This window comes from Staurois parvus, unplaced genomic scaffold (assembly GCF_062004578.1).
Source record: "Staurois parvus isolate SC_StPar_1 unplaced genomic scaffold, SC_StPar_1.0 ptg000104l, whole genome shotgun sequence".
NCBI lineage: Eukaryota > Metazoa > Chordata > Amphibia > Anura > Ranidae > Staurois > Staurois parvus.
The window spans coordinates 5,149,009-5,175,576 of NW_028317900.1; the positions used below are offsets into that span (position 1 = coordinate 5,149,009).

The 26,568-nt window shown below is 40.7% G+C and overlaps 1 protein-coding gene across 1 annotated transcript in view; it reads right to left on the reverse strand.

Moving 5' to 3' along the window:
• Window positions 1-230: 230 nt before the first annotated feature.
• DPH6 (diphthamine biosynthesis 6) overlaps window positions 231-26,568 on the reverse strand; it is a 145,019-nt gene continuing 118,681 nt past the window's right edge. Inside the window, exons 13-15 of the mRNA XM_089671289.1 lie at window positions 21,799-22,035; window positions 16,112-16,481; window positions 231-568 (exon numbers count right to left, since the gene is read on the reverse strand). Coding sequence (XP_089527415.1) covers window positions 450-568; window positions 16,112-16,481; window positions 21,799-22,035 — 726 coding nt within the window. The 3' untranslated portion in view covers window positions 231-449. The remainder of the gene's footprint in view (window positions 569-16,111; window positions 16,482-21,798; window positions 22,036-26,568) is intronic.

Below are 26,568 nucleotides of genomic sequence, written 5' to 3' on the forward strand. Positions count from 1 at the left end.
AGTGTTTTTTATATCTATCTGAAGATTAACTTTAAGCTGCAATTGAATTTGTGATTTTAAAACTACTAAGCATCAGCCATGACATGTTTAAATTTCAGACCTCTTGTCAACTACAGCAATCTAGATGTAGTCATACAAAAACTAATCAGGTCACATCCTAATCCAGTTTGCTCATCTCTTGCTTTCATCATCTACAGGCCAGAGTAATAAGTATGACTGAAAGCAATACAGTCTGTCTTGGCTGTGGTTTAATAGAAAATATTTCATATTTAATATAAATAAATGTTCAAATATACTATAACCTTTAAAGACAAAGGGTTTTGTAATGCTGTTAAACCTTTTCATTCTTCAAAATAGACTTTATAACACTCGTTGTAATTAGGCCAAAGAGCACAATTATGGGTTTTTTGGTCTTTTTAGTCCCCATTTGGATGTTCCATTCCATGAGATCAACAACTGAGCCAGAAAGACATGTTTAGAAGTTCAGAACTGAGCAGATCTATTACAGGTACCAGCACAAGACACGGTGCATTCTCCCCCCACACCTTCTTCAGAATCACCAGCAAATCTGCAAGAGAGACAAAAGGGTTTTTACAAAAAGACTGCTTTTAATTACAGTCCTAGAACAAATCTAGATAAAACTAAGTATACATACAAATGCTAAAATAAAGTGTGTGTGTTTTGCAATTTGATAGTGTCGTTCTGTGGATTTTGTTTAATAGATTCTTTTGAATAATGCTTGTAATATACACGTGTGTTCTCTTTGTGTCTCTCTCAGTTTTAGTACATAGATCACTTATCTAATGGAATTCACATGGGTAACTGGTTAAGAACTAATATAAAAAGGTACTACTCATAGTTTTTGGGCTAATGTGTCCATTACTTCACAATCTTTGACTATATAGGTGCTGAAAGGAGTAAGCTGAATAAGATTGAAACCCAGAAACATTTCCCACCCACACACTGTACTCTTTAGTGGGTGGCATCTAGCTTCATCATACTGACAGGCGCTTGAGTTCTTAGCTAACTGGACTATCTCCACCAGAGCTCAATCAAGCTCCTGTCTCCAGGATCACCTACCAATGGCCATAGACAGCTTTTCAGTATCCCAAATGGGGAGGATTGATAAGTGTAATAAGTGAGTGCATAATGCTCTGGCTTTGAAGGGTGCCAACATTATGTGCCCAGTACTATTTTGTAAGTTATTTTTTTTTTATTTAGGATGCTGATTTTTTTTTAGGTGGTTGTCTTTTTACTTTTATTGTTCTTTCCCAGTTTTTCATTTTTATTTCTACTTGGTCATCGTTTCTTTGCAATTTTAATTTCTACAAATTCGAGAAAACTCTCAAGGGGAAATAGAGAAAAAGTCTGTAAATAAAAGTGATGAATTCACTGAATAGGCCCTTTGGAAAGAAGTTCTGATTCACAAAAGAATTTCTCTTACAGAGCACAGGCTCAGCTCCCCCCCTCCTTGCCCCTCTCTCTGGTACAGCTGGGATACTTGTAATGAACGACTCCTTGATTTAATAAAGGCCAATTATTGCTGCTGTTTATCTGCTCATTTGAAACATTTTGGGATTCAGCAAATTGCAATGCTCCCGGCCTTTCCAATTTCAAGAGCTGCTAATATCCCCATCAGGCCCTGAATTAATAAAGCACAACAAAAAATTCTCATTCTAAGAAGATTATCATTACACAGCAAGTCTCTCCTGGTTCCCTGGCACTGTGGAAGTTACATAGAGAGGATTCATTGAGGTTGCAGAGCATTGTCTCTTGACAAAACATAATCCTTCAGTTCCCTCTGTAGCGGGAAAACTCTTTTGCCTCTCCTTCCAATACAGTGCGAGCCATTTTCTAAACATTAAGGCTCTGAAACTACAATGTAGGTCCCAAATGCATAGAGGAATCCACAGATATATAATAAAGTTCAACACAAATAGCGAAATAACTGTTGTATCAGAGCAGTTGTGTTGTCCTAGACCAAGAAATTAGCACTATTATGTTATTCCTCGCTGTTACAATATTATTCCTGTGATATTTGCATACAGTCAGCATATACAAAGTATTAGAAATTAAAATTTTATGCACTTGTGGCATCCTGTGGTGTCTTAGAAAATCAAGACAAATATCAGTAGATCTGTAGGATAAAAAGCTTATCTAATATGTTTTTAAGCACCTCTCTTGTTTAAGTAGTTTTTTCACTGCATGTACAATTTTGGCTATGGATTCAAATACTATTATAGTAAGCAAAATATGGTGCAAAGCCAAAAAAATAATATCTCCACAGACTGCATATATCAATGACAATGAAAAAAGCAAATAACACGTCAAGGTAAAGGTAGTGTCTGGGTCTACACAGCTGATTAAAACCAATTTAGGGTGCTGTACGGAAGAGGGCAGATGAAATGTGTGCTAAAGTCACAATGTCTGGCTGGTCAATGCGATAATCAGAATACGTGCTCCAGTGTACAAGAGGAAAAAGTAAACGGAAGAGCACATAGGTAAAGTGTGGTAAAAACAGAAATATTTATTAATATAGGAAATGTATTAATATAGAAAATTATATCTCTTAAAGATATCTTGATCAGTGTGAGACCCCTGAAACTGGAGGAACTTGCATATGCAAATACCAGCTAGGTGTGAAAAAGTAAATGGCATGCCATACTCTCTGGCACATAGGTTTGAAATGTACATACATTGACTATACATTAATATGACTGCTTTACAATTATGTTGCAGCTTCATGGTTTGTTTTGTATGCAAAAGATTGCTTAACCACTTGCCCTACAAAGGATTTATCCCCCTTTCGGCACTGCGCCATTTCAACTGGTAATTGCGCGGTCATGCAATGCTGTACCCAAACAAAATTTATGAATTTTTCGCACAAATAGAGCTTTCTTCTGGTGGTATTTGATCACTTCTGCAGTTTTTACTTTTGCGCTATAAACAAAAAAAGACCGAAAATTTTGAAAAAAAAAATTTTTTTTCACTTTTGGTTATAGAAAATATTCAATAAACTCAGTCAAATTTAGGCTAAAATGTATTCTGCTACGTCTTTGATAAAAAAAAATATCTCAATTGTATATTAATTGGTTTGTGTGAAAGTTAGAGCATCTACAAACTATGGTTTATATATTGGAATTTAGCTTTTACTTTCTGACTGCCTATCACATTTCTTGAGGTGCTAAAATGCCAGGGCAGTACAACCCCCCCCTCAAATGACCCCTTTTTGGAAAGTAGACACCCCAAGGATTTTGCAGAGAAGCATGCTGAGTCCACGGAAAATTTTATTTTTTGCCACAAATTTTTTGAATACGACAATTTTTTTTTTTACACAAAGCTGTCAATTTAATGATATATTGCTCTTGCATGCCATGGGTATATGTGGATTAACACCCCAAAACACATTCTCCTACTTCTTCCGAGTATGGGGATACCACATGTGAGAGACTTTTTGGCAGCCTAGCTACATACAAGCCCCAAAAATCAAATGACCACCTCCAAGCTTTCAAAGGGCATATTTCCTCATATCACTTCCCTACTACCTATCATGGTTTCAGAGACTCTAAAATGCCAGGATAGTACAAACACCCTCCCAAATGACCCCTTTTTGGAAAGTAGACACCCCAAGGAATGTGATAAGAAGCATGGTAAGTATTTTACAGATATAATTTTTGTCACAGGTTTTTGAAAAAGAAAAAAAGAAAATAAAAAATACATTTTTTGTTTTCTTTCTATGTTTTCCAAAAACGTGGCAACAAATGAGATCTGCAAAACACTCATCATGCCTCTTAGCAAATACCTTGGAGTGTCTACTTTCCATAAATGGGTCATTTGGAGGGGTTTTACTACTACTATCCTGGCATTTCAGGGCCAACGTTAAAAGCTTATGCCACACATCACCCACTCTTGAAAACCAAACCTTTTCTGACACTTTTTGTCCACATGAAAAAACAGTTTTTTTTTGCTAGATTTTTCAAACGCAAATCTTTTGGGGAAAAATACACTTTTTAGAATTTTAATGCACAAAAACACAATATATTGCCCAATTGTTTGATAAAATATAAAAGACGATGTTACGCCCAGTAAATAGACACCAAACATGACATGCTTTAAAACTGCGCATGCCCGTGCAATGGCAACAAAGTACATACATTTTTATTATTGATAGACGATGCTTTAAAAGCCTTTACAGGTCATCAATTTATATTTACACTCGGAGTTCAAGTGCTAGAATTACTGCCCTCGATCTGACGTTCGTGCGATACCTCACATGCATGGTGCAACTGCTGTTTACATACCGGCACGGGGCCAACGCTTGCGCATGCAGGTGCGCACACGCAGGGGCAGCAAGGATGCTTTTTTTTTTAGTTATTTTGATTTTCTAAATTATTTTTACACTGTCCTTTTCATTTTTTTTTTTTTTTTTGGGATCACTTTTAATGCTATCGCAGTGAATGAAAATATCCCCTATAACTTCAATGGGCATTGTCATATATTCTTTTTTGAGAAATCTGGGGGCTATCAGACTCTAGATATCTCCTTTGCGCTTACATTATCTAATCAAACCAAGATTGGTGTGATCAGATGCTTTCCCAATTTACAAATGGCGCTGTTTATATCCTGCAAAACTGAAGTGATGAAATGCTCATAGCTTCTGATTTCTTACACTATATAAATGATTGGAGCCATTCTGGTTTTGACCAGCTCTATGGTCAGCCATCAGAACTGCCGGCTGCATTCTCGGATTCAGAGGGTTTAGGATCCCTAAAAATTCCTTAAAGGTCCTTTACTCACCAAGTTCTGGTGAGTGTATTCGATGTTGGTTTGTGCACTGGTGGAAGGTGAAAGTATTTTCTGAAGAAAAGAAGTTGGCACTTTTATTTCTACAATTTAATTATGTTTTCAGCACATGGACTTTTGGGTGTTTTTGTTTAAGATTTGGGGTAAACACGTATAATTTATGCACCTATTTTATATGATTTATTGTATTGATCCGTACAAACACTATACTAGTAATGGAAGTGATCAGCGACCTATAGCATGAGTGCGATAGTGTGCGGGCAATCTATCGCTAGCTGATCCTGGCTGGGTGGGGTGCTTACTGACCCTGATGCTATCTGATGTCGCCAGTGGCAGGAATACAGTGATCAGTGAAACATTCTATATACTGACACTGTACTAATGGCACTGGTTTGGGTGACTGGGCGATCAAAGGGTTAATACGGGCAATCAAAGGGTTAAATGTGCTAAACTAACGTGTGTTTAAAATATAGTGGTGCGTTTTCTTGGAACTGTGTTCTCTCTTCTCTCCCTGGACCGACGGGTGGAGTGGGCATTGGTGCATTCACACCCCAAAATAGGAAGTGACGCAAGATTACGTCGCTTTGCCAAGAGCTGCTGCTTGCCCACAAAATGCGGTTAAGCAGTTGGCAAGTAGTTAAAAAAAAAAAAAACCCATATTGAGAATTTTTTTTTTTTTTAACTTTTTTTTTAATACCTTTATCAGAATAGTACAATGTCACCATAATAACATTGTACTACTGTGGGGGGTGATCAGGGATTTTTTTTTTTTTTTTCATTTACACTTTGCTTTGCAGGAGAAATAAAGATCATTTCTCCTGCAATGCAAAGCTTGCTGTCATGAACCTAACTCATTCATGGACTGTCATGAATGAGTTAGGTTTTGACAACTCAGGATAATGATCTGTGATTGGCTGGAGCTGGTCACACGGTTCTGTGATTGGCCCCATGTGTCATGTGACAGCTGTGGTCCAATCACAGCTCACTAGGAAGAGGAGCAGAGCTGTTATGACTAACAATGCTTCATAACAGCTTTGCTTACATTGTGATCATGTGATCGCTATGCCGGGTCTGGTTCACTGGGATCTTCATTCTGCTTTGTCCGCTGGACACAGCAGTCGCGAGGGGGGAGCGCTGCGCACCCCCCTGTATTAGTACAGCCAGAGCGACGTATGGGTATGTCACTTTGCCTGTAGCTGCTGCCCTGCTGCAGTACATTGCGGGCAGGAAGTGGTTAAGGGCCTATTAAGGGTCCATTTTAAGGAATGTTGATGCATTTTGCATTGAAAACCCATTTATTTCTTTATGACTGGTTCACATCCAAGGGAAACAAAGGCCTATCCACCATCTACCCTTGTATGGTACTATATGCTGGCTGCTACAGGTGTACATAATTGTGAATGGGCTCTGAGGGAAAGTTTCTGCTCCTGCTTCCTTTAACCACTTGCCTACCAGGCACTTATACCCCCTTCCTTACCAGGCCAATTTTCAGCTTTCAGCGCTGCCGCACTTTGATTGACAATTGCGCCGTCATGCAACATTGTACCCATATGAAATTTTGATCATTTTTTTCTCACAAATAGAGCTTTCTTTTGGTGGTATTTAATCGCCACTGGGCGCTTTACTTTTTGCGCTATAAATTAAAAAAAGTGCAAAAAATTTGAAAAAAAAGAAAAAGTTTATTTGTTTCTTTTATAAAATTTTTCAAACAGGTATTTTTTCTTCTTCACTGATTTGCGTTGATGAGGCGGCACTGATGGGCACTGATAGGCGGCACTGATGGGCACTGATAGGCAGCACTAAAGGGCACTGATAGGCAGTACTAATGAGGTGGCACGGATAGGCGGCACTGATAGACAGCACTAATTAGGGGTCACGGATAGGCGGCACTGATATGCAGCACTGATAGGCGGCACTGATAGGTGACACTGATGATGGGTACTGATAGACGGCACTGACTGGCATCACTTCTGGGCACTGACTGGCGGCACTGACTGGCACAACCCCTGGGCACTGACTGGTGGCACTGACTGGCAGCACTGCTGGGCTGCACTGGTGGGCGGCACTGGTGGGCACCACTGGTGGGTGGGCACAGGTGGGTGGCACTGGTGGGCACAGGTGGGTGGCACTGGTGGGCACAGGTGGGTGGGACTGCTGGCACATGTAGGTGGCACTTCTGGGCACAGGTAGGTGGCACTGCAGAGTGGCACAGGTGGGGGCACTGCTGGGCACAGGTGGGGGCACTGCTGGGCACAGGTGGGGGCACTGCTGGGCACAGGTGGGCGGGGATAGTGGGCGCACTGCTGGGAGGAACTTGCGGGGGTCACTGCTGGGCACCGATCATCAGGGCACTGATCATCAGTGCCCTGATGATCGGTGCCGATCCCCGCTCTGACAACTGCCGGTTCTCGGCAGTACTTTCCTCACGATCTGACAGCGTGAGGAAAGTGCAGCCGAGAACCGGCACTTGCATTTTCCTGTGATCAGCGTGTCATTGGACACCGCTGATCACGTGGTAAAAGGCCGGTGGGATCGGCCTTTCACCACATTTCGTGATCAGCTGTGTCCGTAGGACACAGCGATCACGGAGATCGCCGGGTGCGCGCCCCCTGGGGCGCGCAGGAGAGCGCGTTCTGGGAGGACGTCATATGACGTCCACCCAGAACTAGCCGGCCGCGGTGCAGCCGTCATTCGGCTATGCGCGGTCGGCAAGTGGTTAATTGAAAATAAAAATCACATTCTATAAACAATGGCGTCAAAAAAAATAACACATTTCAAAGATAAAAACAGCTGAAAGTTTAATCTCACACCTATTTACAAAAATGTAAAATCCATTGGAAAAATGTATTTCAACATAATACCATAACAGGAAAAAAGAAGAACTCTATAGGCATAACGCCAAAATCAATTTGAAAATGCTTATTTATTTATCATTGTTGCACAACGTTGTAGGCAAATGTTCAAGGATGCAAACAACACCAGAACAGTTTGTGGCCATTTTAATCAGTCTCACCATTGGTTTTTAATTGTTTACTTATTTTACACTGAAGGTTACATAATATGATTGGGACACTGCAGAACCAGAACCTCTAGCACAGTCATTTCAGGATGGACAGCCACAGAATAAATAAAAACCCAGTGATCAATTTGTTCTTCCACAGTCAACTCATAACTGAGATAACAATTAATGCTGAACTTTAGGTCAACTATAAAAAAATCCCATGTAGGTGCATCTGTTCCCACTCCCACATATAATAATGGATTGATGCTCATTTAGTGGATGCGACGAGAATTACTTACCTCATTCCTCTATCCCACAGGCTTCTTCTCCACCGATTCTGGTATGGCCAACCAGAAAAGGCATACCACTTTTCTGATAGTGTGACCACCACCTTCCGGCATCATCATATACAATGTAGAACCAGTAGCCACTGCTGGTCTTGAATTGTATATGATGATATTGAGGGCCCATCCACATATAAGGACTCAATCGGGAGTGAAGAAGGGCATCAGCTGCTTGAATAAAGTAAATATTGCAATTTGTTACACCCCCAAGAAGAAACAAGTGTTAAAATGTGAATTTTCTTTTATAGCTGAGTGAAGTTCATCTTAAGGAGTGGTCAGACTAAGATACCCATATGTAGGGGAAAACTGAAATGTATTAACAATAATGAATGTTAATATAACATTTTAGGATGATTCTACACTAAGAGAACATAGATAAGGCAGTCCTGTAGGATGTATTTTATGATATTGACTTAGCAGTGGATATGGTAAAAATATTTCAACATTGTATAGCTTGAAAACAAATGAACACAAATCCAAGAACAGGGCTTCATGGATTTGAGGACATAGCCGTTACACTGAATAAAAAGCTGTATGTGATCTCCTAGGATTACTGTTTTTATCTAAATGAAAGCAAAGCCATATTCCCCAGTTCCTTAAACCCCTGAAACCCAGCCTAAGGCTCCCATGCAGACCTTTGCTACTTCTGGTTCCTCTCTTACCCCTAGTTCACATATCTGCGTTCCTGCGGTCCGCGTTTTGCTCGGGCACGAGAGCCCATTCATTTTAATGGACTCCCGTGCCTCGGGACACATAGGGAAGAAGTCCCTGCACTTCTGAAACCGCAGCCCGCACGGGAACCTCGGTTCCCAGTACGGTTGCGATTTCCAGTGCAGGTGGCACACCATTAGAATTAATGGCGCCCGCCCGCCCGCGAGTCCGCATTCCTCTGTGCGGGTGCTGCAGCTGCACGAATTTGTGTGCGGATCCGCATCGGCACCACCCACACATATGTGAACCTAGCCTTAGGCTCCAGCAACCAGAAATCAGTGTTTTCTATGCTTACGCAGGGCCACAAATGGAAAATTATAACTTATACTGGCATCTTCTAAATGACTGGATATATTTCAGGGGTGTGGAAATTTTTGAAAAAACTAGTTGTCCAGGGACTAAATCAGGGTCTCAATCTACTTGTCCCTTATGACAATTTAATTGTGCAGATAAAACATTTTTTTTTTTTTAACCAAAACCGTATTTAAATCTGAGATGCTTTTAGGAATGTCTGGAGCTTTTAAAAACAAAAAGGGGCTTTATGACGACTTAAACGTTTAATATTTTTAAGATTGCGCTGTTTATCTCCTCCTCACCTCCCTGTCAGCGCTGCATCCGCCAGAGAGTAGCAGTGAGGAATGAAACCTTGCGGTGTAATGAACACTGATTGTGTGCTCTTCAGAAAAGGGGAGTGTTGGGCTTATCCTTTATCCCTTTCGTTGCCAGAGCTGTTTTTGCATTTTTTGCACACATTTAAAAAATCATTTTAGGCCTGAAGATTACACAAAAATAAAATAGTGGTAGTTCCAATTTTTCATGTCACGCGATATTACCACAAAATTTTAGTAAAAAACACACTGAAGTTAATTTTAGGGCACAAAAAAGAATACATTACCCAATGTTTGTAAAATATAACAAATGAGGTTGCACAGAGTAAATACAACCCCTGGCAAAAAGTATGGAATCACCACTCTTGGTAAATGTTCATTCAATTGTTTAATTGTGTAGAAAAAAACGAATTACAGACTTTCCTCAAAACGATTTTCATTTAACATTCCAACTCTCTGGCTTTAAGAAACACTTGAAAAAATAAAAAAGAAAGAAAACTGTAGTCAGTTGCAACTGTTTTTGCAGATCAAGCAGAGGGAAAAAAATATGGAATCACTCAATTCTGAGGAAAATATTATTGAAAATTATTATTATCATGAAAAACAACCCACTACAGCGGACTACTAGTAGTTTGTTGCACCACCTCTGGCTTTTATAACAGCTTAAATTCTTTGAGGCATGGCTTTAACTATCGAAAAAACAGTATTCTTCATCAATCCGGCTCCAACTTTCTCTTATTGCAGTTGCCAGATCAGCTTTGCAGGTTGGAGCCTTGTCATGGATCATTTTCTTTCATGTTCACCACAAATTTTCAATTTGATTGAGGTCCGGACCATTTTCAGGCCATGCCATTGTCATTATGGGGTTTATTTACTAAAGCTGGAGAGTCCAAAATCAGACTCTCTTCTGCATAGAAACCAATCAGCTTCTAACCTCAGCTTGTTCAATGAAGCTTTGGCAATGAAACCTGGAAGCTGATTGGTTTCTATGCAGAAGGGAGTCTGATTTTGGACTCTCCAGCTTTAGTAAATAAACCCCTATATGTCTTTCTTGAAGGAAAGTTTTCATGGCTTTTGCCCTATGGCAAATCTATTATCATCCTGAAAAATTATGTCATCATCACCAAACATCCTTTCAATTAATGGAATAAGAACGGTGCCCAAAATCTTAATATAAACTTGTGCATTTATTGAAGATTTAATGACTGTCATCTCCCCCGTACCTTTACCTGACATGCAACCCCATATCATCAACTATTGTGGAAGTTGGCCTGTTTTCTTCAGTTGTCTTTATACATTTCATTGCAACGGCTCCAAACAAAAGTTCCCTGCCCAATGCAGATTCGTGATTCACAACTGAATATCACTTTCATTCAGTCATCCACAGTCCATGATTGCTTTTCTTTACCAGCTGGACCTGTGGCTGGCATGCCTCTAACAACCTTTCTAACATGCCTGGTATCTCCTATACCATGTCTGTACTATTTGTTATAACTTTTTAAACATAATACAGTATATAGTGGTATCCCCTGGGCGATTTCATGGGCTAGCCTTAAGAACGTTGACCAGAAACCTGTGCTGCAAGGAAAATGGGACTGCTATTGCTGCCGTAAAAATGCTAGAAATGCTAATTCTGCGTCAGTCGATTGACACCAAAGTGTATAATTACCTGTACAACATACAACCCACCTTAATTTTATTTCAGAAATGAATCTACAATTATGTATTAAAAAATTAATTGTCTTCACATATAAAAGTCTTATCTTCTATATTCGGGGCACCCAGATTATAAAAGAAAACCTAATTACACAATAAAGTTTGCAGAGCAAGAACTGCATTGACACAACATGCAGAGACAGTTTACACATATTTCTCCCATATAACACAGCATCAAGTAAGCAACTAGTTTTGGTGGATGTGGACCCTGTTATAGCTACTGTGTTTATTCTGTACGGGGAGTAATCTGCCTTCTAGCTGTAAACAGAATAAATAAAAAATGTTTCCTCCTATAGTAACAGAGCCTTTCATCATAAATGTAAGTAAGCAAGGCACCTCATTAGCATGCAGACACTAATTAGCATTCTTCTTGAAGTAGATATGAGCTGCAGCTGAAAGCTCTGTTAATGAGATCACACCCATTCACAGGTCTTCTCCTGTCTGTATTAAAGACTCCCTATACTGGCACCAAAAGGGTGATATCAGCATAATGTACACAGAGCAAGTGCACCCGCCAGGCAGGCACCAGACATGTTTTACCATTAGATTCTACATGAGTCATATGAATGGCCAGAGAGCAAGACAAAATCATTTCAAGTAGATGGAATGAACTGCATGCATATAGAACATAGGACATGGTCACCACTGCATTTGTTGCATTCAAACCAGCAATAGTTTAATCACAACTTCAGCAGTGCGCAGGGCCACTTTGTTAAAACATATGTGTACTTTGTTGGGCAAAGAAACAAGTTAGTGGATGTACAAGGTAATGGGGTAGTACATCAAAGGAAGTATAGGCTCCCTACAATGCCCTTCTATCCAGCAAACCAGTTATTTTACCCTGAAAGGACAAAAATCTGTTTTGAACTCATACAGAGCTCACAGAAAACAAAAACAGGTAGTGATCTGCTTATCTTACACTAAATGAAATAAAGGTTTTACCAGTTTAAATGAGAAGGAACACCCTATTGCTATCAGCAACATTAAATATCAAGTCAACACAAGACTAAGATTCATTTTGCTCAATCCATAAAAGTAATCAGGAATCGCATCATACAAACATGTAATGTGTAATGAGCTACTTCAAATGTTGAACTGTTCACCTTCATTTCTTAAGTTGTTTCGGATTGCAATACCCTATGGGCTCCTTTTGGTATTTTGTACCTTTCTCCTGATAGTACAAGTCAGGTTGTGCTGAGGTGGGCAGAATCAAAATCCTAGCACCAAAATAATGTAGCACAATGTAATGATTTTCATTACCTCATCCACCATACTTAAAATTCAATTCCAGCCCCCCGCCTCCCAGTCCTACCCCTCCACAATTGGAAGCCCCCACATCTAATTTTATGATCATTTTTCCCATACTTAACCTATTTAAAATTTCTTCTGGCCAGTCATGTGATGCGCAGTACCCTTGTAAATCAATGAGTGATCCCCAACATTGCAAGCAGTGTTGCTGAGGGAATGTCTACCGGTTCCCTGAATGACTTTGCTGTGAATAAAGGGCGTCAAGATTATTGTGGGGGTGGAGGGGTCAGATCCATGATGTCCAGCACTCACAGTAAGGGAGTTTAATGATGCTAGGAGTTACTGTACCTGGCAGTAGACCATAGAGTGCTGAGTCTTAGGTGGACAGCACCAGAGAGATGGTGGGTAGTGCAACCAGAGCTGCATTTTTTATTTTCAGAGCAGGCAAATAAATCTGCTCAAAACTATTTCAGAGCTTGTTAACTGCTTGAGAGATAAGGTACTTAATGATACCTGTAGCAATATATCTGCACCTGAGTTTCCCAGTCTCTAGACCCTCCATAGCAAGGTACTATACTCTTTGTTGGTTCTTTAAATTATAAAATTATACCCTGAACAGTAAGCTGCAATGTACAACCTTGGTATTCAACAAGCAGCTTGAGGGGCTCATGCTGCCTGCCGTCAATCAGCGTGTGGGATACGATGCTTCTGAGACCTCCACTAGCTCTGGTTGGCTTTGCTACTGGAACCCCTGGCTTTCACCGATCAACTTTGGGCTTCTACTCCTGCTACTGAGTTAGGTTAGCAGGTAGTGTAATCACAATGTGGATCAATTCTTCTGCACTGTGTTTACATCAGATGTGCCTCACAAGACCAAGAGATGGGGATTTTGTAGTAACCTGTCACTAAGGTCATGTGGCTTGAGCAATTCTACGCCTCCCCATGTGCCAGCAGATCCCCAATATCCCTGCGAGATGACACCAGGAACATGTGACTGTCCCACACTGTCTAATACCAGCTCTCTCCTGTCACCAGGAGGGAGCTGGTACCAGGCACCACTAATCAATCACACGTCATCTTCTGCCTGATCACCTAAATGCCACTGTGCCTATCCCACAGAGTGCCCGGGACCCCCATCTCCTCATATCAGAACATACTGGCTGTGCTGACCCCATTGCTACATTACTGTATGTTGGAAGGCAACATGTTTTTATACTAGATATTTATGGATTCTTACTGCCTGGTTAACAAACAACCATTCGTCCTGTTGGATGTCATCTTGGAGTGTCAGTAAAACAAGAATTTAACACAATGTGTAATAAAAGGCTGCATACCAAAATCCTGGTCCTGGGAGTTCACACATACCCCCTAACAGTGTGCCATGGAGATAAGAGAGCCACAACCCAGATTCCCTGGTGACACTAAGATGAAAAGGACAGATTACATTGCTTCTAGCCAGAAGGAAGAAACTGGATGTGGACTGGAATGTTGACCTGGGTCATAGCATTTTTGGCAATATAGCAGTGCCCCCTGGTGGAAACAACGATGTACATCCAGGAGGATGGCTGGGGTAATATTATACTTCGTAATGTGTAGGGATTGTCACTCATTGGACAGAGGACTACACCAGGCAGGTTAAAGGTGTTTGTTGTTTGTGTGGGTGGTGTCTTTGAGTGCTTGAAATGCAAGCCTGGCCGTGCTTGCGACCCCTTCCCTCTTTCTACCCAGGGCCCAGCTAAAGGATACTCAACTTTGAGGACGAACTTACATAACGCATCATCTTTGCTCTTTTGTTTCTATATGCTCTGTAATATTTGTTTAGATTTCTCTGTTAATGTTTTACTTCCTTTGTAAATAAATAAGACCTTACTTATTTGAGCTAGTTATTATTATAGCTAATATTGTAATATATTACTACCATCAATGTTGTCAGAGCTTAGATATACTGGCTACGTATAGGGACCGACAAGATAGTACATAATTTTAATATAAGTAGGGGGGATCCAAAACAACCCCCCATATTTATTTCACTGCATATAAAAAGGGAACATCCAGATATTCCAGTTGTCAGGACTGATCCTAATTTCCATGAAGAGACTCAGAGCACTGCCTCCTAGAAATGTATCTGATCACCTTCCCATTAGATCATGTCCATACTTTTATAAATGTAACCCATGGAATGCTAAAGTGCAACATCATCAATGTGATCAAGATGCAATAAAGCTGATCCCACGTTACACTGTAATTTCATATAGCATGTGCATTCTGGTGCACCACAGTGTATAACAGTGCAATGCCATTCATTCAAAGTGAATGCCATTGTAACACGTGCAGCAGAGCACAAGTTACCATGCTTTGCAATAAAGCATGGTAAGACGTATGTTTTTACTATACATTAACTAAACAGAAATTTATGAAAGCAAAACTCTTGTGCTGCCCTCTGGACAATTTGAGAGACACACATGAAGCCCCCTATATTCACTAAGTTGACCACCACTGATCTATGGCCTTAATAGTGGCTATGGGCAGCACAGTGGCTAAATGGTTAGCACTTCAGCCTGGCAGTACTAGGGATGTTGGTTCAATTCCCAACCATGGCACCACCTGCCTGGAGTTTGCATGTTCTGCCTGTGCGGGTTTCCTCTGGGTACTCCAGTTTCCTCCCACAATCCAAAGACATGCTAGTAGGTTATTTGGATCCTGTCTCAATTGGCGCTAGTATGTGTATGTATGAATGTGAGTTAAGGACTTTAGATTGTACGCCCCTTGAGGGTTAGGGACTGATGTGAATGTACAGTATATATAGATGTAAATCGTTTCATAAACTGATGGCACTATAGAAGTACCTGAAATAAATAGATAAAATAGGAAGATCTTACAAAATGTAACATAATTCCAAGTGTTTTTTTTTTTTAATTAAGCAATATGCATTATGTCATTGCTAGAGTGAGAAAATGTGTGTTGAAGTGCAGCAAACAGTATTATCCTTCAGGGAAATGTCTTAGCAGATACTCATAAATATCAATGTTACCTAATGGAATCCAGCCATTCGGGAAACACTGAAGCCTGTCCAGCTACTGTCGTATTTAGTCATACAGGTTAGAAAATCTGGCCTTACTGTGCATGCAAACCCTAAAAATGAACTTTCTTATTTTCTCCCTTTTGGTTTGTTAAATATATAGAACTGAAAGCATTGTTATATCTGTGCAGCAAATTCAAAAATACCTATTGATCTTGTCAGCAATTCAGAGCTGTCCCATGTTTTCTGCCTGTGTTATCTCAAGGGGCCATATTAGCTCTCCCAGTTATCATCTTGAACTACAGAACAATTAGGTCTTATGCTGTGCACATTAGAATAAAGGACATGATTAAACAGTTTAGCAAAAGACAACTGGACAGGACTGACACCAAGACCACAAAAAAACATTGTGTGCGTTGTTAGAACTCAAGAAAATGTGTACGGTATGTATTGCAAAGGTGTACTGCTTTTGTTTTTTTTGTTCTGACATACAATTTAATCATTAGTATTCCCAGCTTCAGAGAGCAAGAGCGGCCACACAGGGATCATAATTCTACCTGTCCCTGCTGAACAAACTTAGCCCAAACTTAGATCCATCTATGGCCAGTGTAACCCTCCAGTCTATTGCTAAACCTAAAGGTTGCAAAATGCTGTGACTCACCTTCCTGGAGACTTTGTAACTCTAAATTGTTGCTCCTATAGAAAGTTCTGCAGCACAATGGTATTAGACGTTGTGAAGAAAGTTCTGAGGAAGCTTTCTGGAGCACATCTCCTACAACAGCGCTCACATGATGCCAGTCTAACACAGGTTTCTGAGGTGAAGAAGCAGAGACTGACAGTACAAGGGAGGCACATGTCTTACAGCTGGATACGAAGCCTTCAAGCATTGCATGATAGCCTGATCTCTCTATGGATGCCGAGAAATGACTTTGGCCAACAGGATCACTTACAGTAGCCAAGACATGCCATTCCACCACAGCCCCACGTGGAAGCCTGGGAACTACAACCACGGTGAGTGCAGAAGTAACATCCTGTAAACAAAAAACACAAATACCTTCATTTGTAAAACCCACACAAATTTATTGCTAGATGACAAAAACATTGCTAAGTTTAAAAATGTCAGTAACATGTTTGTGAAGCCACCCTACTCCATTTGTGTCCTCACTTTTGTCTGTAGCAGTTGGGAGTGTATTTAAAACCCACTGCTACCACTGATGTAACCCTCACATCAGTGGCAGCGAAAGGGTTAAAAGCACCCTGACAAAGTAATTTTTTTTTTTGTAAATATAAAGTTTTTCTCTATTTAACTCCTTATTTCTCTTGGTTTACACTAATCAGCACTAATTAACTTCTTCCCTTACTCCCTTTAACTATTATTTTCTTGATGATTATTTCATTTCTATTTGATTTTTTTTTTGTGTCACAAAAAAAAAAGTGCAAAGTTTGCTCACAAGTACATGTTGTAAACAATCTATATTAACGTGCATAAGTGTTTCATGAGCCCACTATAATATAACAAGAGTTCATAGTAAATCCTTACAGTGCAATCATATCACCTTTTCACAAACACATTTCACATTCCTCTTTCTTCACTGAGGAAAGAGGGATGTGAACTCTATTTTTGGAAGGATATCAACAGTGACACATGAAAACAGTGTAAAAATAGATTTCAGTACTCCTTTTTTCAGAGTACATTGAGGGAACATGGCAAAAAGCGGCAACAGAAATGGACACTGGGCACATAGTAACTAAAAGCCAGCTCCCTAGATCCTAAAATCCCTCACACCTTACACCTTGTCGGCTGCAGCAGGCAGTCAAAAGAAACACAACAGCATATGAGGGGAGAGAGCTGCGTCCTTCAATGGACTCCAAGAACAGGATGTAACAAGGAGTACAAAATTCCTATTTTCTCTATCGTCCATTGAGGGATACAGATCTTTGGATAACAAGCAAAGAAGGAACAATCAAAAGCAGTCCAAACTGAGGGGCAAACATACCAAAACATTGGTGAACCAGCCCAATAAAGAAACAAGAAAAACAGGAATAAAACAAGGGCATTAAATAGCCACTTGTAGAACTTTTGTGACCTAAACTAGCTTCTGCACACACTTACACTTCGACCTAGAAAAAACATACGTTTGACTATAACCGAAGCACTGTGGATCTGAGCTACAGAGGCCCAATGGTGATGATGGAAAAAAAACAAAGTACTCACTGCTCTAGTGTAATGGGATTTAACAGGCCCAAACAACAAACTGTTGAATCCACCTAGAAATAGCAGATCTGGGATGTCAAACAGGTAATTTGTCCCCCTAAAGGTAACAGTGGCTGAAAGGTAAACCCTGATGGCCCTCACCACATATAACTACTGGTAACAGGGAAGACAACACAATATAATTATTAAAAGTCAAAAGCAGAGACCACTTTGGACAAAAAGGTGGGCCTTAGTCTCAAAACAATCTTGTCTTTATAAAATAGCAAATGGGGCTTCCTACTGGACAATGCTGATAACTCAGATATCTTTCTAGCTGAAGTGGCTGCCACAAGAAGGGCTACATGTGTAGCACTGACAGGACTAAATTTATATCCCACGGTTGTGGTGGCTGAGTGGGTGGTGCAAGGTGTGCAACCCCTTTAATGAATGTACACATGAATGAAGAACAAGAGGATGTAGAAAATGACAAAGCTGACACCTGAACCTTGAAAGTGCTAAGGGGATAATCATTGTTCTACCCCCCAACTAGAAAAAAGAGAGAGAACCTGGTCCATCGAAAAAGCAGGGAGAAACCCTCAAGAAAATAAGTGTTCCTTGTGTGATGATAACTTTTGCAGGAAGCAGATTTGTGAGCTTTAAACATGATCCGGATAACTGAATCCACAATGCCCCTGTCTCTCAGAATCTGGACTTCAACAACCAGGTTGTCAAAGCCAGATAGCCAGATACTGAGAAGGGTGGAAAATGGGTCCTTAAGAGAACAGATCTCGCCACAGAGTGTCAGTTGAGTGATGAACAAGGTTGGTGTACCATACTCTTAGAGGCCAATCCAGAGCTATAAGCATGACTGGAATGCCCCTCGTTTTTGATCCTACGGAGCAGATTGCCTGCCAGTTCTCTATTCCCGGACTCTGCATCACAGAGACTGCTGAAACATGAACCTCTGCTCAGAATAGGCTAGATTCTACCTCTGTCACCACCATAACACTTCTGACGTCTACCCTGATGATTTGTGTAAATTACAGCTGTGGCATTGAACCCAGACTGGATGAGAGGTCAGAAGGGAGGCCCCACTGAAATGCCCCCCAAATGGTCCAAAACTCTGCTCCAACCTTCGAAGGCTGCTGTCTATCTTAGCAATCTTCCATTGTAAGGGAAGAGAAAACCTGCTCTCTAATAATGCTGGGGACAGAAGCCATGACATAGACAGCTTGGCTCGAAGATATAAATGGGTTATGTTGTCCAGAGGACAACACATGAATATGTTTCTTTTCAAAGTTCTGAACTGCAATTTATCAAAAATTGCAAACTGCTTCAGAGGATGCCATCAGTCCCAGCACTTGCATGCAGCTCCATAGGGAAAACCAAAGGTATGCAGAAGAAGGACCAAGTAGTCCAAGTGATGTGAGGGAATTAAAGATGACTTAAACCTCAGTATCCATCTAAAGTCTTCCAAGGTTTGCATTGTGTTTGACAGACTGGAGTCCAAGGCCAGAGAGGGCAGTCCACGCTGGAATACCTCTAAGATGAAGAAGACCCAGAACTGATGCAAGAGCCTTTGTGAACACTCTTTGCAGCCAAGGCTAGGCTGAATGGAAGGGCCATAAAGTTATAGTAGTTATCCCCTGCTGTGAAGCGAAGAAATTGCTGGTGAAATAGGAAGATGAGAATGTGTAACTACACATCCTTTATGTTAATTAAAGCTAAAAAATCTGCAAGATGAAGGGAGATAATGACTGAATAGATTCCATCAGAAACTTTTAATGGCCAAAAAAGGTTTAAAGAGCCTTTAATCCAAGATAAGGTGAAGGCCTCCTTTGGGTTTTGGGACCATAAATAAGTTTGAATAAAAACCTTAAAATCTTTTGGTTGAAGGGACAGGGTAGATAATTACCTGGTTTAACAATCCCTGAATGGCTGAAAGAAGGTTCATCCTGTGTTCCTGAGACACCAAAAGATGTGAAAAGAAAAATCAAAGTGAGAGACTAAGGCAAAACCTCCTGCACTCCGGTATTGGTTATGCAAACTTCACAGATCTTCACAAAGAAAATCAGATGTCCCCACACTTGGAAGAAACTGGTGGGGTGTACCTTCATGCAGTGATTGATTTTATCTGCTAGTTTAGATTACTTGAATTACCAAGGAACTTTGGAACACCTTGAGCTTGAGGGGATGGCGGAAATCCTGTAGGTCCAGGAACTGGAACTTGACTTGCAACAACAAAAGAAATGTTTTTAAGCAATTCAGAAAGATTCTGACCTGCGCTGTTGATCATCACTTTATGTAGCTTGGGTAAGTGTGTGCTCTTATTCCTCATTGCGAATCAAATGATTTTGTCCAGTAAAGAGCCAAAAAGACAGTCTCCTGTGAAGGATAGAAACAAGGCCTTCCTACACTGTAGTTCGGCTGACCCACACGAAAGCTAGAGTTCCATGTAGATCTGAACAGAAGGAAGAGTCATCTGAGACATAACTCAGCTAGTGTCCAGTTTTGCACTGTGCATAAAGGTTGAAGTGACACCTCGACAAAACAATCAATAAGTTGAGTGTCAACACCAACGGCCCCCAGATTCCTACTTAGGGATTTTCAATAATCAGACAAAGCTGGTAGTAATATGCCAAAAAACATTTGATGTGGTCATATCCTAGAAGATAAAATTCAGTTGGTGGGCACTCTTCTCCAAGCAATTGCATCTGTGAGTCAGCCTCTAAAAGGAAAAAGGGGCGTGGGTGTTTTTGTCCTCTCCATTCTGGAGAGGCAACAAATAATGCTACAATCCCCTGTATAAAAGAGGAAAAACCTCTTAAACAAGACAGAAGAATGAAAGCCAAGAAATGGTCATCACCAAAGATGGTAAGGATTTGGGTTCTGTAGGGACACAGGCGGTACTATCTTGTCCTGTGTCCAACTCATCTTGTGCCAAGTGCAGTTGAGGTCCTGAGTATAAGATAGTGCAAGCAAGGTTCTGCATATGTGGATCACCAGTGGCTTCAGCATGCATGCCTTTTCTAATGGTACCAAACAAATTGCAGAAGTCAAGAAAAAATACCCCCACTCGTCAGGAGTACTTACAGCCCAATGAGCGAGTCACTGCAGGTAGGGTGCAAAACATTTTGCAAAGAAATATGCTCTTAATGTTTTCAGCAATCCATATATCATATACCTTGAAAAGTATAGAGCAGGTCTGTTGTAGTCACACCTTGCATTTATCATGTTGAGTAAACTCACATAGCTGGCAGGGTCTTGAAAGTTCTGATCTAAATCACTTGCAAACTGCAGTATCTATTTTTCTCAGCTGAACTGCTGTATTAATTTTACAGCACTTCCATGGCAAGGTTCAGGACTAGAAAGACAGATCTCAGTATTGCACATGTGCACAAAAATATGGCGGCGAGGAAGGAAACATCCATTCTTTTGAGGACATTAAGCGTAACTGAGTAGGTGTGAGGTGGAAGAGGTTATAACCTCTACAGGCCAGGTCTTCATTTTTTATGTGTCTACTGTCTTTCTCCTTTAGGTATTAGTATAACCCCTTTAGTTTAAGGACTATTTAAGGACTATAAATGGCTCCCCCTGGCAAATATGTCTGCTGGCTTTAAAGCTGCTGCCACAGCATGCTTGTGGCTGCTCCCCAGCTCCCAAGTAATAGATTTCTCTTTGAATTACTTACTTATCCAAAACTAGCCTTGAAAAATGTTTAAAGTTACAGGGAGGGTCTCAGTTGAATGTTGGTAAGGAGTAGAATGACACTTGTATTACTTAAATGTAGCTTAGGTCTTTTGGTCTTCTCTTACAAATAAAAAAAATTAAAGATAAAAACCACATGCAAAAGCAAATGACTAGAAATGGAACACCGGCTTTCTACAGGCCTGTGATATCTTCAACTTCTCATATAGCCCTTGGCAGTCAATGCTGTATGTTCTTCCTAGTTAACAGCCTCCTGTGAGTCACTGGTTATTGAATTAATTAATACCATAAAGGCAGATTACTATAATTATGACATTAGCAAAAGTGTTTATGCAGAGCATTTTGAATCTGGAAATACATCATGTTATATATTAAGGACACTTAAAAATAAAACAAATAAAATGCAAAAAAAGAAAACCGGCATGAATTTAGGGAAAGCTTCTGACCTGGTGCTTAAATGACCTTTTCCATGCTTCTAGGGCAGTGTGTATGTAGGAGCTCTGTGTCACATAGCACTGAGCAACCAACACATGCCTCAAAGACGTCCCAGGGGCGATGGCATCCAAGACTCTTTCAACATGGCGCAAGGAGAGACGACTTTCAACTAGAATTCTTCCAGGGACCAGCTGCATAGTGCATGGCTTCAATGCAATCTGTCCAGCACAGAATACTCCACCACCAACCTTTCAAAGTTAAAAACAAAACAATCACTTTTCAAGACATATTTTAAACATGCTCTTTTTAACCTTGCACAATTTTACACAATCATCTGTTCAGGTCTCTAAAGACCATCACTTGACAAATCAGACTATATAACTGTTACTGAATCATTCTGCAAAATATCTTAGAACAGATGACTTAATAGAAAATGTAAACACGAAACGAAGCAACATGGTAAGATACAGTCATCTCTGCAGCCTTTACCAGCGAAGGAGGCATGGATGAAACTGTCAGCGGAATAGACACTCTTGTAATTCAGTAGCCCTTGTGGATAAAAATGTCAAGTTTTTCAACCATGTCTTTCAATACACAAGGGCAGAAAATACGTGTTCCCCTAAAGCAAATTCCAAACAAAACAGCTGAACACACAAATGAAATACATATATGGGAGCTGTTTTACTTGGCAAACATTTTTCCTTTGTCCAGTCCTGGGATTTACCCAGCTCTGTTGCACAGCACATCCCAGTCTGATAGAAGAAGGGACCTGACCTTTCTCTGCTGCAGTTTCTTTTTCACTTACAGGAATATTCACATCCCTACCCTGTGACTGGACAGTAAGTGATGAAGCAGTGCACAGATGAGCTCATCTCTTTTTTACTTTGTTCTTCCTGCAACACACCTGACTGATTCATTTTTGCTGCTTCTGCACTTTGCTGTATAGTAACTGCAAGAAGCTGAAAGCAAATCAAAATTAAGGCACTTACACTGCTTGTTATTTTTTAAATATACATTTAAGGATTTGTTCATAATTACAGATCTGGATCCTATGCACATTTCCTCTATAGGAGCAGTCATAGTGGAGGTACATCCTTTTGAATGTATTACAATTTAAAAGATGTTTCATAATTATACAGGACTAATGATGTAGTGAAGCCTTAAACCTGCTGCAAAATCCTTCCCCCGTTATTGCTGCATTTCTACTTATTTTTATACAAAAACATTGAAAGCACTTCAGCCCCTACTTTTTTATATTTTAGATAGAGCAGTAAAGGGTTAGACCTGCTGACAGATTATAATTGCTTTTTCTAGCCATTAGAGATTTTCCCTCACTTCATGTGTGACCAGTGAGACAGCAAGTAGCAAAAAACTATCCAAATGGGGGCACAAAAATTAATAAATGAAAAGAAGTCGGTGTGGGCAACATCCCTTGTTTTATTTTTAATTTTTTTTTTTAATTTCTGTCTCTGCCCATATCATTATGATCTGTTCTGATCCTGTTTGGTCACTAAGACAGAAAGTGTGGGGACATCTGCCAAACACTGACAATAAAAACTAGACAGGAGTTATACTTTCCTCACGCTAACCAAAACCTCCCAAAAAAATGGGATTTTTTGTACTTTCCATAAATTCAATTTCATGTAGGATGAAGGAATGAAGATAATATTGAGTAATACTGCTGCTTACAGGAGGATTTGTACACTGGCAAAGAAAAAAAAATGACCAGCCTGGTATAAACACCTGCTACTCCTATTTTTACCTCATTTTCGTGAAAAACAGTACCAAGAGTAGTATTATAGACACTGGGGGGCCTGTGTCCCTCAATGAACTCCAAGCAATGGATTTTACAGCAAGTACAAAAATCCAATTTTTCTTCCTGTTTATTAAGGGACACAGGGATTCAGAGACCATTGGGTTGTCCAAAGTAGTCCAATTGAGGGGTGGGCAACAACAAGAAAACACGCCCACAAAAAAAATACACAACAGAAATGGGTGCTGCCTGAAGATCAAAGAGTAGCCTGAGGGACTCTTACACCCAAAGCTGGCATCAGATGAAGTCTGCACATTCACCTGATAAAACTTGGAGAATGTGCAAACAGAAGACCAGGTGGTAGCCTTGCAAATCTGGGAAACAGTAGCCAGATTCCCAAAAGCCCACAAAGCACTCACAGATCTAGTAGAGTAAACCTTGACACGAAAGGGTAGAACCTGACCATAAGCTTGAATGATCTGCCTTAGCCACCGAGAAATGGTGGGATGAGTTGCTGTCTCTCCTTTATGGGGACCATCAAGGATGACTTAAAAAAGAGAGTTCTTTTTAAAGGAAGCAGCAGCTGCGAGGTAGAAAATACACAGCATTCACTTCATCCAGGAAATAGAGTAAAAACTCCTTTTGATGAACTAGAGATGGGCGGAGGGAAAGAAGAATAATGTCCTGGTTGAGGTGAAAGGCAGAACCCCTTAGGAAGGAAGGGGTCTCTAGGCTTCAACATCACCTTGTCCCTGTGTGACAAGAAAAGGGTTATTTACATTACAAAGCTGCCAATCTAGACACACACCTTGCAAAGGTGATTGCAACAAAAAAATGGAACCTTGTGGGTAAGAGTGGAAAGCAGTTTCGAACCAAAGTGAGATCCCACGCAATCTCGGGTAAGCGCACAGAAAAAGCCATATGAGCCCTGTACAAAAGTCCTAAATAAAGAGTGAGAAGCTAGTGGTCACTGGAACAAGATCACAAGTGCCAATATCTTCCAATTGATGGGCCAAATGCTGATTCAGGTCCATGGGCCTACCATGTCTGATGTGGGGTCACGTTTCCCCCAATCATCACTTGTCTCTCATTGTGCAATATTTATTAAGACTTGGCAATAAAAAGTATTAAAAATGTTACACTTACAAAACGTGGTGTCTAATATCGCAGCACCAATACACTCAGCGTCTGCACCGTCGTTCCACTTTCTGGACCTCGGTGTGTGTTCCAAATACGGAAACAGGAAATGATTGGCAGCACAGTGGCTAAATGGTTAGCACTTCCGCCTGGCAGTACTAGGGTCATTCGAATCCCAGCCATGGCACCACCTGCCTGGAGTTTGCATGTTCTCCCTGTGCCTGCGTGGGTTTCCTCCGGGTACCCCGATTTCCTCCCACACTCCAAAGACATGCTGGTAGGTTAATTGGATCCTGTCTAAATTGCCCTAATATGTGTATGTATGAATGTAAGTTAGGGACCTTAGATTGTACACCCCTTGAGGGTTAGGGACTGATGTGAATGTACAATATATATGTGTAAAGAGCTGCATAAATTGACGGCGCTATATAGAAGTAACTGAAATAAATAAATAATAAATGTAGGGATTTGGCCAGATAAGCAGCCTCTATACGATTCTCTGTGTGGCATCCCCAGGAAGATTAAATACTGCACAATGAGAGATTTTGTCTTTGTGGTCCTTGAGTGACATTGATGGAGAGACATCGGGTACATAGGGCAAGTGAAGATTGGAGGAAAAGTGAGGAACAGCAATTGGAGAGCATCAGGGGCAAACAGTGCTTTATGACCTTTTATTTTAAATAAGAGGGTCATGGATCTTTGGTGGGTGCATTGTGGTGACACAGGAGGTGAAACACTTTGGGAAGATTTGGTGGCACAGAAACAGTATTTCCATATTGGTGTTGGACTGCATGTAGCGCTATTTATTGTTTGTGCTATTTTGGTTCATGGCATTTGTATATTGAGTGCGGGGTGTCTATGGGGAGTGTAAGCGCCCTTTTATAGTTTCACTTTCACAGAGTTAGAAATGTCTTTGTTCCTCAAGGGCTAGGCTTCAACAGTTATGTCATTAAAGTCGGGGACTGCAAATCACAATGATAAATCAGTCCCTGGGACAATAGATCTGAACAAACTGGAAGAGCCCAAAGATAGTCTGCCAGGAGTCTGAGGTCAGAGTACCACATCTGCCTGGGCAAGTTCTGAGCTATAAGGAACACTGGAATGACCTCCATCCTCAATCTTGCTGAATAAAAGGAGTTTCACAAGAGGGAAGACATGGGTCAGGATGTACTGATCCCATTGAGCCACCAGAGCATCTACTGTTTCCACCAGTGGATCTCTGCAGGAGGTCTACATCCAACATCACCCACCTGTGGCACAGGTTCTGGAACACCTCTGGGTGTAAAGACGTTTCTTTTGGGTTTCAGGGGTTGATGGCTGTGGAAGACTACCTGCCAATTCTCCACGCTTAGAATGTAAACTGTGGGCAAGGCTGGAAATTGTAGTTCTGCCTTGGACAGAATTCTTTCTACCTCTTGCCATGGCAATACTTCTGGTCCCTCCAAAACCGCTGAGGTACACGACCGCTCTGGCTTTGTCCAGCTGAATCCTAATTGGATCACCCTCCATGTTTGGGTGTCTAGCAATGTGGAGGCAACCAAATCAACTGAAGTTCCAGAATGTTAATCGGGAAATGCGAAAAGCACCCAAAACTCCTCCCCATTCCAAACGGCTAACATCTGTTGTGAGGATCTTCCAAGGGATTGGAAAAAAGGACTTTTCCAACTCCAGAACAGGATCCTTGACCACCAAACAAAGGATAACCTTATTTTTGATGCGTGGCAAATCAGTGTGCCCAAGGACTGATTTAGAGTTACAGGCAAAAATGGCAAACACTTTCTCTCTTTTCAATTGATATTCCAGCGCTTTAAAGAAAGTGAAAGTATATAAATACTATCTTTTAGAAAAAAACATAACATAGGCACTAGTTCATTTTTCTAAAAGGTGTACT